Consider the following 15,611-nt stretch of genomic DNA (forward strand, 5'->3'; position numbering starts at 1 on the left):
TACTATAAGTTTTCTTAGAGAATTTGATTCCCAAAAGATCAAATTCCTACTAAATACCTTATCTATATGAATGTAATTTACCTTGTATATCCCCTTTCAGCGGCAAGATGAATAGGAACTCTAATTTCAAAAAGAAAATAAATTTTCATTTCACCAAATATTACAGGGATAAGTAAATGGCAGAAAAAAATGACAATTCTAACAAATTATAATAACTATGTTTTTTTTAGATTAAATATAGAAACATATGGAATTGAAGTTTCTTTAACTCAACTCCTATGGTTTCTAGTACCTGCTGGAAATTTCTAGAAGTTAAAAGGTATCAAGAGGTACATTAAGTATAATTGACATAGTCCTGCATTCCTGATTATACTACAATCTATTTGGATTTTCAATTTTAATAACATTTTGCTCATTCTTGCAGCAAAATGTACTTAAAATTCAATCTACAAACGTTTTCTCGTCCCACTGCTTTTAAAGAGAAGAGAAAATTATTTATTATCCAGTGTCCTATCCTTGTCTTCCAGCTTTTAAAAACTATTTGAAAATTTCATCTTGAAGTCACAATTTTGAAAAAAAATTAAAGTGACAAAGATTTTTAGGTTAATCAAATTAAATCAGTAAAGTAAAGAAAAGATAATTTGCCTAGTGAAATGAAATGATAAAATATCTATCTCTTCTTCTGTTACTGTTAAGCTTTTTTTTAGAGAATTTTTGTGAAACATTGCAGTTTTAATAGATATTTGAAATAAAAAAAGCATTCAAAGTGCCACTAGAGGCCTCTAGGGGCGTAGCCGCTAGTAACTACTACTGTATTTATTTCCATTCCTATCTGAATTATCCGGAATACTAGCGCTGGCCCGAGCCAAGAACAGGATTCGAACTATGTCCTCATTTCCTGATAAAAAAAAAACAAGAAAAATAACATTCATTAAAGTAAAGCAGAATAAATAGACAGATTGATTAAACAACAATTGATTGATTAAAAGAAACTTGAATTTACTGAGCTGGATCTTTAAATCGTTTTTATGGTGCGCTGAATCGGGGCGATTCAAAGGTGAACCGTAGGTGCGCAGATGGTGAGCCACAGCGCACCTATAATACATTGATTTTTAAAAGATTTTTGGCGCGGTGTTGTTAAATCGCTTGCGCACTCACTAAAATATCGATCCGCGCCAGTACAACTTTATTACTTAAGCAGTGTTAGTAAGGTATTTTATATAAAATGCCGTGTCAGTATGGTATTTTATATAAAACATTAATATATAATTTATTTTAAAAATAACTATAAAAATATTTTCACGATAGTTTTGCAATAAAATATTAAAGTAATCAAAAAAAATATTTATTTATTAAATAAATCACCCTGATTTGGTTCGGCAATGCCACTCGGTGAGTGGCATTGCCGCGCCGGCACCGCGCAACTGGGCGCGCCAAATCGCCCATGCAAATTCGATTTAAAGATTGGTATTTAATAATTTGAAGGCGCGCTGACTGAATCGCCCCGGTTTAGATCACCTATAAACGATTTAAAGATCAAGCTCTGCAGTTCACGGCAAAATATTGCTGGCGAGAAATATTTCCAAAAATCTATGATTTTTAAAGGCTGCTAGCTGCCAAACGGCTGAACATACAGATCATGCCCGCACACTGTTTTAAGCGCCATAAGAAGGCCTACAAATAATCTGGAATAGCCATAAATCAATAATGCATAATTATCTCGCAGTGCAGAAAAATGCGCGATAAAGACCTATTTTACGTGTTTTTTCTTCAGTAAAGCTTTCCCTGTGCATAATTGGATCTTGGCTATTCCAAATTATTTGTAGGCCTTCTTATGCCGCTTAAAATGGTGTGCGGGTATGGTCTGTACGTTCAGCCGTTTGGCTAAATGTAAATATTTTCTGTCTGTTAACGACAATAGGAGTTGTTATGTCTTCAGAATTATACCTTATCATCACAGGATCTTTCAATTGAACCTATGGACCCTAAACAATACTAATTTTTACCAGGGAACAGAAAGTTTCATAAGTAGAGCAGCAAACACAACTCAAAAATAAAAATCAACCTGCTAGGCAAGCAAGATGAAGCACTGTTTTGCCCTCTTTGTTTTTAGCATCCACTGGGGCTCCGTTGTCAATCAATAACTAGAAATAATGTAATTTTAGTTTTTAAAAGCGAAGCTTTTCTATAATTAGGGTCGGTCCGTCCGTACGTCCGTCCGTAACGGATAGCTTTTTTCGTTAATTTAGGCATGTTAAAATTGTCCTATCGATTTCAAACTTTGCATGGTGATTCCTTTAGTAGTCAGGTACGATTTAGAAAGCGTAGCAACTCTATAATCATTACCAGAATGTCCGTACGTCTATTTAAACATGTCGATTTTTTAACATTTTTAACAACAAATTTTTATGTGATCTAATCATCTGATTGATCTGATTTTTGGTATATTAATTCCTGGGACATCAAAGTATAACGTTATAAGCGAAGCAACTCTATGATCAAGTTCTAAAAATGTAAGTATGTCTATAAACATTATCCTGTATCCAGCAGTTTTTCAACAAATTTACTTACAATTTTGCTTCGACTCTTATACATTTATATTCTGATTATTCAGTTCTGACTATATACAAATGTTAATGTCCATTTGTCCTACCGTTTCAGTACTTCGTTTTTATGGATGTTGTCATCCTTTTTACACACATATTTCAGTGAAACCTATTAAAATCCGCTGGATATAACTGGTTCTAAAGTCATACTGAAAAATCATATGTAACATTGCATTACAGACAATTTTCCACGAATATTGAAATTAGAATTATAGATTATCTCAGTTTTGTTAGCTCGGAATGTTGGCCCTTTAGGGCTAACAAAATTCATTTTAATCAAATAATATTAAAACTTATATATTTTTAGTAGCGAAGCTACTCTACTATGTCCGTCTGTCATAGTTTGGGGGAAACCTGATTTTCTCGGCTCCTATTCAAGATAGATAGCTGAAAATCTGCCATGACATGCTTTATAGTAAATTTATTCCCGATATCCATTCATAAATTTTGAGCTTCGCTACTTATGGATGTTGTCATCCTTGTTTTTATATCCCTTACATTGGTTTTATATTTCGCTGTATATATTAATTTATCACTAATATTCAGCATATGTGTATTTTTTTATTATTTTTGTTCTACACAATACAAGACATATTATACAGTGAAGAATATGAATTTACTTCAGTTAGATAAACCAACTTCCAGTATATGGCTTCGAAAGCAATTAAATATCCGCTGGATTAGAACCGTTTCTTAGTGATACTGAAAAATCATGTACAGCATCTGCTTACAGACAATTTTCCACGGATATTAATAAAGAAATCAATACCATTTTTGTTAGCCCGAGGGGACGAATTTTAATCTCATAGTTTTTTTCATTTTAATATCCGTGGAAAAATCTCTATTATAAGATGTGAAAAATGACTATTATTTCACTTTATCTAAAAATAATGCAATTGATAAATTTCTTATCAAACAAAAAATTATTTTCTATTCTAATTTTAGATTAGGCTAGGTTAAGTTAAGTCAGTGCTAAGGATAGGAATTAGACAAAGTAATTTAAAAATAGAAAAGGGGTAGGAATATAAAAATAGCAAAACATTTTTTTAAACAACAATCTTTTTTTCAATTAAGTGAAAATATATATTGTAAAATAGCAGCTCAATTACACTTATATCAATTTTTGTCCCCACTATATTATTCCCTAATAAATTATTGCAGCATTGTTGTTGTATATAGAGACTATAGTGTATATAACTTCCTACTATATAAATTATTCATATTGTCACAATAAACAATTATTATATTATTTTTACTTGCGGCTTTGCCCCTAGTCTCTAGGGGTTTTCCCCCTAGAGGTAATTAAAAAGAAAATAGATAAATTAAGTAACTCTGGAGATGCCACCACTAATTTTAGATAATTCTAAAAAATAGGGGGGGGGGGTTTCATTTTGAGGGGTTGGGGTTTCCCCTCCCCCCCAAGGAAAATAGCCTAAAACCACCAGGGGACCAGTAGGTATATTCCCTGAAGAGTAGAATCCGATCGGTTCAGTAGTTACCGAGATCTTAAGGGACGGACGGACAGACAGACAGACATCATTCTACTTTGTATTATAGATATCATTTTCATCCCTATTGTTGGGATTTCCTCCCTTCTCAAAAAGACAGTATATTCATTTTTGAACTTCTGATTTTCATTTTAAATGAAGAAAACATGCAAAATACAGTTTGTTTGTTTTTAAAATTTCCTTGAAGACATGCATAAAAATAGTATTATTTATATGTACTAGCGATTTCGCCCCTAACCTCTATGGGCTTTGCCCCTAGAAGTATAATTACATCTTCTATTACTTACCCAGCAGAAAAACATGCGAACGGATCGCAAATTTTCGCACCTACCCAGCAGGAAAAAATGCGATTGGATCGCAAATTTTCGCGATTAAATAACGACTTCGCAAAATTCGTAAAGAAAAAATGGGGGGTGATTTTTTTGTTTTTTGGGGGGTTATAGGTGTCCCACCCCCCAAGAAAATATCCTAAAATCACCAAAGGACCAGTAGGTATATTCCCTGAAGAGTATAATTCGATCGATTCAGTGGTTACCAAGATCATAAGGGACGGACAGACAGACATCATTTTACTTTGTATTATAAATAAAACCTTTTGATAAATAATATATTATAAATTTTTGTATATTTTAGATATGTTGGTAAAAATTAAAATGTATGAAAAAAAAACTTTATAATCATTATTCATCTCTAGAGAAAAGAGAAAATTTCCATCTCTCTTTTCTTTTTCTAGAATAATGGATTTATTAATACTGGATCTTACACCAGATTATCATGTACTCTAATAAAGTTAAACTAGTAGTTGGTTAAAATAACGAATCATCCATTTAGCCCCCTTACCCCAATATCTCCCCTCCTACTGGCCATAAAATGATGTCCATTTTAGCATTTTAAACTTTTTCCCATGTCATAATATCCATGTATATTCTTATCCATTACAGGAGTGTACTTTGTTTGAGCATAAATAATTCATATATGAATACACCCAGCGGACATAATTATTTACCATCATTACAGGTTTTTTTTACAGGAGAGGACCTTGTGGAATATTTTTGTAAGCAGAGCTACTCTAGAGTCTACAAATATTTTCTTGTTTAATTCACTTATACTAGTAGAGTACTTTGTAAACTTAAAACAATAAATGCATAATACAAAACAGAGTTATAATATATACAGCTCATGCCCCTCTATTCTTTTACTTGTATTTTATACTAAACTTCTTTTGATTTCCCACATTTCACATTTTTTGTTCATGGTTTATGTGTGTCTGACATTTCCTAAATCCCTGTAAGTTCTGGAGGCAGGTGTAAAAACCCACAATTTTGGTGTTTAATGTCAAAATATTATCTGAGGTGGATTCTTAAACAAAAAATTGGGCTCGCTCCTCGCTGGTGAGGCAAACATTTTTTTGTGAAAAATCCTCCAAAATCACATTAAAAATCTACAAAAAATTAAACAAAATCTTATGTTTATTTAATTTTTGTAGATTTTTTATGCGATTTTGGAGGATTTTTTACAAAAAAAAAAAACAATGGAGTGAAGTGTCAAAACTTTTCAAATCTTTATTATTTGGTTTTCACCTAAAGAATGATCACTTTTGGAGATTAATTTATTTTACATTCAAAATATTTTCACAAAGATTTGTTCATTAATTGGGGTGTTGGTCGATTACTAGATTTTTAGGTTTTTGTGATTTTCTCTATTTCTATTCAGGATTGACGGCTGAAATTATCAGGGATTAAATATGCTTATATTCTACACATTTTCATCAAGTTTCATTAAGATTTTTCTATTAATTGCGGTACTAGACCGATTCCTAGATTTTTAAGTTTTCATGATTATAAGGTTGAGTGATTTTAAAGGCTTTGTGATTTCCCTATTTTATCAAGTTTAATGATTATTGTATGACAAGGCTCTATAGTGAATTCTTTCCAGATATCCATTCATAATTTTTTAGCTTGGAGAACTATCTTTAAACCATACAATAAATATATAATTTTCTTGCAAATGTTTTACTAGCATAAATAGTTCTAAATTGTAATAAGCCAAACTTAGCATAATGTTGAATATTTGAGCATGATAATGTTTATATCTTTATATTCCAAAACATTAAACATATCATTAGGCTTAAGGACTTATGTAAATAAGATACACTAGAGGTGGATTCTTAAAAATGAATTAGGGTTGCTTAGAAAGGCCATATTATTAGTGAGGCAAAATTGTTTTTGTAAAAAAATCCTTCAAATTCACAAAAAAATCTACAAAAATTAAATAAAGATTTTTTACAGAATTTTGGAGGATTTTTCACAAAAATAATTTTGCCTCACTAAGTAACCCTAATTTTTGTTTAAAGAATCCACCTCTGTTTACTTACATTGTAGTATCAAATAGCTATTTGTGTATATGCATCAAAAAAGGAATTTATAATCACTTTATTATGATTTAAATTTAGATATGGTAATATATTTAACCTCCCTTTACTTTTATAATAATTAATTTAACATTTTTGCATCCTTCTAAATAAGGTAATGTGAAAATGTTCAAGAAATGATACATTTGGTATATGTTTGATTGTTTTTTTAATTATCCTTGATTTTATTTTAATACCTATATTTGCGACAACTTTTATACCACAGAATCTTCCAATTTTCAACAATGACAAAAGTCCCTGCTACATTGCTTCAAGATCCATGTCAGATCTATATAGGAAATACACATCTATGGTATGCAGGGTGAGCTTGAGTTCTCCAACCATAGAGTGTTTGAAACTTACAGTGTTTTAAATATGATTTTACCACCCTAAAATGTAGCATTGGGTAAAGTAGCCCTAACATTTGGTCGTTAAATTAAAATTTTTAAAAAATTTAAGGGGGTTTTGGAATGACCAAAGCTATGCAATTAATATTAAAGGGAAAGTAGAAATCAAATATGATATATGTAGAAGATTAATAATTTGTGCATACAACTTTCTTTTAAAACATCATATAAACAGAGAGTAAAAGACAATTTTTCCTAAAAGTTAAAAGTAAGCTCCCAAACTCTAAACATTAATAATATATTTTTTTATAAATTTTCTTATATTAAAAAGGTGTTCAGATAAATATTCAAAAAAAAGGAAGCTTCAAAATTGACCATATTTGTAAAAAAAATATCCATGAACTTTCCAAAAAAAAATATATTCACCTGACTCATGATATCTATAATACAAAGTCCTAATATAAAGTAACAGGATGTCTATCTTTGTGTGTCTTTCTGTACCAAAGGATTACGCTAACCACTGAACTGATATGGTTCTTCTTTACAATGGAGCTTAGGGAATGATCATTACTTTTTAATCTATGAACTTATGTGTTGGTAAGTTTATCTATTAGCTGATGTAGTAAAAACTAAGCTAGAGTATCTTTTTAATGGTGTAAATGGAGGCTATGAAAGAAAGATAGGGAGAGAGAAAGTTGTATAAATTAGCATTTAGATTGGCTTATTTTAACACAAGTAGTACAACACATCTTCAAAACAAGAGCAAGCAATAATCACTTGGTTAGGTATAAATGTTTCAAAAACGTTTTCCAAAACATTAACATATTACACTAATTTTAAGATTCTTTTCATTTGATTGAGCTATTTACCTAAAAGAAAAATAATCTTGCTTTACAAAGATTGAGTGAGGTAAAATATAGACCTTATTCAATATCTTTTTTTAATGTTTTAGAAACGTTTTCCCAGAGTGCTTTTGCTTTAAAAGGCACAAAATACAATATAATTATGAAATTAGGGTCGGTCCGTCCGTACGTCCGTCTGTCTGAGATAGATAGCTTTTATTCGTTAATTTAGGCATGTTAGAATTGTCCTATCGATTTCAAACTTTGCATGATGATTCTGGTAGTAGTTAGGTACGATTTAGAAAGCGTGGCAACTCTATAATCATTACCAGAATGTCCGTACGTCCATTTTAAACATGTTGATTTTTCTAATTTTTTGACAACAAATTTTTATGTGATCTAATTATCTGTTTGATCTAATTTTTGGTATATTGATTCCTGGGACAACAAATAACAATAGTATAAGTGAAGCAACTCTTTAAATCAAGTTCTAAAAATGTAAGTATGTCCATAAACATTATCCTATATCAAGCAGTTTTTCAACAAATTTACTAACAATTTTGCTTCGACTCTTTCGATACTTTAATATTCTGATTATTCAGTTCAGAGACTATACAAGTGTAAATGTCCGTTTGTCCTACCGTTTCAGTGCTTCGCTTTTATGGATGTTGTCATCCTTGTTCTATAATACAATTTATTAAAAATATATTATAATTCTCTGCAAGTATATAATTCTATGACATGTTGTTTGTTAAGTCTTGTTGTCTTAAAGCACAATTTTTCTGAATAATGTTTTATTTTCTATTTAATAATGTAACCCTTTTATTCTCTTACATGTTTATTTGATGCTTTATATAGACATTTGGATTTAGTTGTTTTAGCACAAATCTTTTTGAATGCTCCAATTTTTCAACAATCAATAATATAACTGTATGTCTAACAAGTTTATTTAGATTTACAATAAAGGTACTAAGAAAGAGAGGTAATCAGGCTCCACCAATAAAAATATCCTGGGAGAACTCGGCAGACCTGCTATTGGGTAAAAACTGTACACATTTTGCTATAAAAGGCCTTATTTTTTATTTCTTCCCAATAAAAAAGTCGGCTATAAACGGTCGAATTTCTTAATGAAAACCCATAGATCAATTAGTTTCCATAGCTTTCAAATTTCGTTCGGACGGGTGCTACTAACAATACTCCTTAACTTTGTATAGATTCATATACATTTTAAAAATTTTAAAAAAAGTAAAAATACTATTAAACTTAGATAATAAAATACGAGTATATTCCCTTTCCTTTTTTATAAGTGCAATTTTTATTTTGAAATTAATTGTCACGAATATGATGCATTTTTATTTATTTCGTCGGTTCATATATTTTAAGGTGTTGAAGCAATAATACCCTCTAATAAAATCAAAACCCTGTATCCGAATATTAGGCATTAACTGTTCTTAATGTTGACGAGATCTTAAAGTACATACCACGCACAATCTATTTAATTTTTTAGAAGTATCTTCTGTAAACTAAAGGAATACAGTTTATACTCAGGTAGTTAACATATGATATACCAATTTTAAGAAACAATTATTTGGTATCTTTTTTGATAATATTGTAGTCTTAATTTTCTCATATAAAGTAAAAATAATAATAATAAAGTAACGTGCAATATTTTTTGTAATGTTTAAAAAATATTTAAATTACAAAAAAATCTCATAAAATAGTTTTAGTTAATACTGAATAAACGATGATAAATACTTTTTTTAAACTATCTAAAAGTTCTTTATTAATTGTGACAAATTGTTTTACTATACAATATTCTTCTTGTCTCATAATTCTATTAGATTTACATAACTTTAATTTTTTATATTTTGTCAATGTTCAAAGGCAGAAAAGTTAATGCCGTTTTACCTTTTCCACAATCAATCAATGGTATTATCCTCTTAGAAATTTTTTTTCAATATTGAAAATTTTAGTACCCCCCCCCCCCCCCTCCCCGACAGCGAACTATGAACTCTGGCCGCAGCGCTCGGCTCCCTAGCCTGCCTAGCCGCAGCGCTCGACCCCCTTGCCTGCCTAGCCGCAGCGCTCGGCCCCCTTTCCTGCCTAGCCGCAGTGCTCGGCTCCCTAGCCTAAAACCTAACCTAACCTAAAATAGTTGTTCGTCGGTAGTGGGGGGGGGGGGGGGGGGGAAGGTATAAAATTGAAAAAAATTGAAAAAAAAAATTTCTAAGAGGATAACGCCCAATCAATAATCTACCTCTATATCAAAACGTTTATTTTTAATTTCCATTACCCTTTTAATTAGACATTTTTATTGCTGAAGCTTTTGAATGCCGCGATACATTTTTATAATCAATTAATAATTTAACTCTATATCTAGCAAGCCTATTCTTTATTGCATAACCTTATCTATTTGTTTTTTAAAAGCAGAAATTTAAAAAGCCACTTTCTCTTTCCTACAATCAATCAATAATGTAATAATAAATCAAACTTTGTAAAACACTTGCTGGTTTACTTAGATGTCTAATGAATTCAGTTATTTTAGCGTAAAAGTGTTGTAAATGCCGCAATTAATTTATATAATCAATCAATAATGAAATTTAGAATGCTGCTATTCTTTTTCTACAATCAATCATTAATGTAACTATAAATACAAAAACTGCTTATTTTTACTTTGCAAAAAACTTGTTGATTTAATTAGACATTTTAACTTATCTTTTAGCGCAAAAGTTTTTGAATGTCGCAATAAGTTTCTATAATCAAGTCTATTATATATAGCAAGTCCATTTTTACTTGCATAACCTTATCTTGTTGTTTTTCAGAAATTTAAAAATCAATAATAATGTAATAATAAAAAACTTTGCAAAACACTTGCTGGTTTACTTAGATGTCTAATAGATATAGCTGTTTTAGCGCAAAAGTGTTTTAATGTTGCAATAAATTTCTATAATCAATCAATAATAAAATTTAGAATGCTGCTATCCTTTTTCTACAATCAATCATTAATGTAACTATAAATACAAAAACTGCTTATTTTTACTTTGCATAAAACTTGCTGGTTTAATTAGACATTTTAACTTATCTTTTAGCGCATTTGAATGCCGCAATAAATTTCCATAATTTATCAATAATGAAACTCTATATCTAGCAAGTCTATTCTTACTTTGCATAACTCTTGTTGGTTTAATCTTGTAGTAAGATGAAGGGCTGTATCCCCAGAGATTTCATGTATCAACCGAACCTGAAAACATAACAAGGATGATTGCATCAAAAAGTATCAAGATTAATATGCACACCCCATTAGGACAAACAAAATTATCCTTTCTAAAGAATAAAAAAGTTTAGACACTCAAGTGGTGAAACAGTTTGTACAATCTAATCAAGAGTTATTAAATATCTCCAAAATTTTAAGCCAACAAATAAGAGATCGTGTTTATAAGACTTTAGGTACCTGTTTAGTTTACCATTACCTTGATAGGGCGGGATTCTCCTTCTAATTAAGTGAACATCTAGAGAATCCAGAGCATCATCCACATGTAATGGGATGGGATACACCCAAGGATAATAGGTTAAGTAACATCCATCAGACAACCAACCCTTTGATTGCATGACCTTTGTCTGAGAAGTCCTAACTGTGCATGGTAGTGAGTTACGCCTGTTTAAGGGCCAATGCATTCCCCCTACTCTTACTATTTATGTCCCGCACCTGACATAGCAGCAGTAGGAACCATTTTTTAAACGTCTCTAGTTATGACGTGGTGTCGGCCCGAGATTCGAACCTATCACCTCCCCGGCGTCGAGCGGATGCGCTACGTGTTGAGCCACAATCGCGGGTTACCATGGTGTTGTATTAGCTAAATGTCCTCTCCCTATCTTGGTTTACCATTTCAAATTTTGTTTCACAAATTTCACGGGGAAAGAACAACATGAAACTAAACATTTATGAGTAGCTTTGACTCTCTTATTTTGTATTAGAATTTTCCATTTCATAAGTTAATTCTATATTATCATAAATTATATTATTCCTGCGTAAAAGTATTATTAGTAGCGGAGCTACTTTGTAGTTTTAGAAATTCAAATAATATTTTAATTCTAATCTTTGCGCATTTAGCTCTGTTTAAAATTCTACCAATTTTTCATCCATAAAAAAGTATTTACATTTTCATTTGATATTCCAGACAAAATCTTTTTGTGGTGTTCATACAAATATAGATAACTTTTTATCATGAGAATAGCTAATTTGTTTGTCTGTACATCTGTAGCGATGCTACTCCATAAATGTTTGTGTAAGTCTGTCATTCAGTCTTCCTGTTTGTAATTTTAGGGCAATGTCGTGTTTGATTGTTCGAAGGGTCCCTAAAAAATAAATCACTTCACATTTTTCCATACAAACTATAGAGTTTTGGTCCCAAAGTTATAAAAAAATCAATCCAATTCATGATCAAATAATGACAGTAAGAAAACAATATTGAATAGTTACCTTCCCAGGGCACTATAGCTTGAGTCCCAGCCCTATATAAAAATTTTGCTTTTCCTGGCACATAAAAGGAACAGTAGGAAAATATCATGTGACCTATAAGTTAAATTATGCTTGAAAGATTGATAAAAAATAATGTCATTAGCTCTTATATTAAAAAAAAAAAAATTGTTTTACAAAATTGATGGAGGTAGAGCTTATTTTACAGTAGGGTTGGGCCGGATATCCGGTCATTTTCAAATCCTGCCGGATACCGGATATCCGTATGATTTATAATTCCGGACATCCGGTAATTTGCCGGATATCAGGCTATTTTCAATATCCGGTATCCGGCCAAAAAAGTATCCGGCCCAACCCTATTTTACACTTTACATTCTCCTATATGGCTGGGACTCACTAGCCCTTCAATGTGATATCTAACCTTTATTAGTAGAATGACACGAATTTGAAAATGAAAGAACAAGTTGTTTTGCTTTTTCTAATTTTTGAAAGAAACTCTTTTGATATTCTGAACATAACTTTTGTCCAATTTTACATTTAAAGAGAAACTAAATCTATTCATATTAGAGAAAGATATGAGAAAAATTCTTTTAATCCTAGATTAAGATCTGTGTAAATTAATTGATTTAAATGTTTGGATCAACTGCAGTTCACGGTAAAATATTCCTGGTAACGAATATTTCTATTAATCTATTAATTTTTAAGCCTGCTAGCTGCCAAACGGCTGAACGTACAGATCATACCCGCACACCATTTTAAGCGGCATAAGAAGGCCTACAAATATTCTAAAATAGCCAAGATCCAATGATGCACAGGGAAAGCTTTACTGAAGAAAAACGCGTAAAATAGGTCTTTTTTAGCGCATTTCTCTGCACTGCAAGATAATTATTTATTTTTGATTTATGGCTATTCCAGATTATTTGTAGGCCTTTTTATGCCGCTTAAAACAGTGTGCGGGCATGATCTGTACGTTCAGCCGTTTGGCAGCTTGCAGCCTTTTAAATTCATAGATTTTTGGAAATATTCGTTACCAGGAATATTTTACCGTGAACTGCAGTTGATCAAAATTTTTTATTCCGTAGTTGGTTTCTAACAAGGTCTAAATCAGTAATCAGATCTATCTGTCTGTAGACTGAGGGACCCTAATTATAGAAAATCTTCTTCCAAAAATATATTAAAATTATATTATAAAATATTACATATTATACTAATATCAGCTCTATAATATAAACATGAATCTATTAAAAGAAGAAGTTTACTTATTTGTAAAACATATTATAAATAGATGATTACAAAAATCAGCATTTAATCATGGACGTACAAACTTCCTGGTAACGACTATAGAGTAGCCATTCTGTCTAAATCGTAACTTACTGTTTCAGTAATCATTATATTCAGTTTGAAATCGATAGGATATTTCTAACATGCCAAAATTGGACAGCGATAAGAGCTATCCGTTAATTATAGAATCATTACCACTTTGATTTTGTTATCCTTGTTTCATATTTATTTGTAAATTCTCATTTTTTTTTATCTCATATTGTCCAACCCAAATGTAAACAAAAATTGTAAATCATATTACTTTTGAATGAAGAAATATTTTCTTAGAAAAAAAACATTATTTCCTTTTTCTTGAATTTTGTAGCTACTCTTAGAGATTCAAAGATAAAGTAAATTTATGTCATAACCTTGCCTACGAAATTTTATATATAACATAATAGAAGCTAGTTTTAAAAATATCTTCATCTTCAAGGCATATACATCTAAGGGTGAGGATAAATGGGTGTTTTTTTGTTTACCCCCCTCAAACTTTAAAAACATTTATTTTACCTTCCTAAAAAAATTAAAGTGTATTAGATAACCACCATCAAACTTTTGAAACCTCTTACACACCTCCTCAAATTTAAAAGCTTGGACGTCCCTGCTGCAAGGTTGGTAGAAGAGGTTAGCTAAGGAAGTAAAATATTACAATCAAATGGGCAAACAACAAAATATACTTGTAGAATCGTTTGGCTACAAAGATGTTTCATACATTACAGTAAAACACTGAAGGGGGGGGGGGCTTAAATAACAGTTGGGTCTTTGAAAATCAACCAATAGTGTCGGGAATATTAACACAGCAAAGCAGCAGAAAACTTTTTGTTAGCAGACAAATATTGTCATTGGAAAAGGGGAGGAGGTAGTTTTCTGTATATACATCTATAATATAGATATGTTTTTAATACTGTAAAATAAAGGATATAAATGGATGTAGAATATACGTAGATATTATGACAGGTGCAAAATTGTCGTCAATTTAGCTTGCCAACATTGACCTCGTTTATTGTTTAGTTCGTTCATCCAGTAGGAGAATAGAGGATGGGATAAAAGGAGTGGAAGGGGGGAATCTTTATTTTTGCCCGCTGCAAGTTTCACTTAATTGGAGAATATGAAAATCTGGTGTAAGATCCAAGTAATAAAAAATCCATTCGATTGGATAAAAAAATATGGTAAGCTAAGAGAAAAATTTGAAGAAGAATATTTCTCGTATTCATTCGAATCCGGTGGATAGGAACCGGTTCTTATCCATACGAAAACAACTATGTCTAGCATCGTGTTATATCCAGCTTTCTACGAATATAAAAATGTACAATCAAAAGATTAAAACCAGTTTTTTTGGCCGGTGCCTTCGGCACCTCGGGGCTAAAAAACTAGTTTTAATCTTATAATTGTACATTCTATATCCGCGGAAAGCCGTTTATAATACGATGCGAGAAATAACTATTACTCTATTTTTTAACATTGTTGTCCTTGTTAAATGAGAAATATTTGACATGTAGGGAAAAAAACATTACTGAATCAAAATATGAATCAAATCTTTTTGTTTACAAAAAGTTGACATTTTTGTAAAAAGAAGTAAGATTTTGAATTATTTGGGGCACAGATATGACACCTGAAAATATTCTTTTCACTAAGGAAATTCTTACAATATAGTATTTATACTATATTGGTTAGAATTACAGCATGCTAGTGGATCTAAACATTCTAATAAAGTGAAACTTGTAGCAGGCTAAAATTACGATCCCCCGCTCTTGTCATAACATTCGCGTATATTCTATAACCATTGTTATTACCTGTCTTTCTCCATCCAAAGTTAGAATTTCTCTGACAACATTTACATTTCCCGCAGCTATACCACAGAACAGCGGGTAGTTACCTGGCATAGATAGATAATTAGATAGATAGATAGATAATATTTACATTTCCAGCAGCTATGCCACAGAACAGTTGGTAGTTACCTGGCAGAGATAGATAGATAGATAGATAGATAATATTTACATTTCCAGCAGCTATGCCACAGAACAGTTGGTAGTTACCTGGCAGAGATAGATAGATAGATAGATAGATAATATTTACATTTCCAGCAGCTATGCCACAGAAC

General features: G+C 31.1%; 1 protein-coding gene across 1 annotated transcript in view; it reads right to left on the minus strand.

Moving 5' to 3' along the window:
- LOC145328410 (uncharacterized) overlaps positions 1–15,611 on the minus strand; it is a 79,991-nt gene that overhangs the window by 54,558 nt on the left and 9,822 nt on the right. Inside the window, exons 5-9 of the mRNA XM_080172050.1 lie at positions 10,877–10,954; positions 2,066–2,144; positions 812–898; positions 293–305; positions 82–120 (exon numbers count right to left, since the gene is read on the minus strand). Coding sequence (XP_080028176.1) covers positions 82–120; positions 293–305; positions 812–898; positions 2,066–2,144; positions 10,877–10,954 — 296 coding nt within the window. The remainder of the gene's footprint in view (positions 1–81; positions 121–292; positions 306–811; positions 899–2,065; positions 2,145–10,876; positions 10,955–15,611) is intronic.

The sequence above is a fragment of the Acartia tonsa genome, chromosome 9 (genome assembly GCF_053477335.1).
Source record: "Acartia tonsa isolate MP-2025a chromosome 9, ASM5347733v1, whole genome shotgun sequence".
Taxonomy (NCBI): Eukaryota; Metazoa; Arthropoda; class Copepoda; order Calanoida; family Acartiidae; genus Acartia; species Acartia tonsa.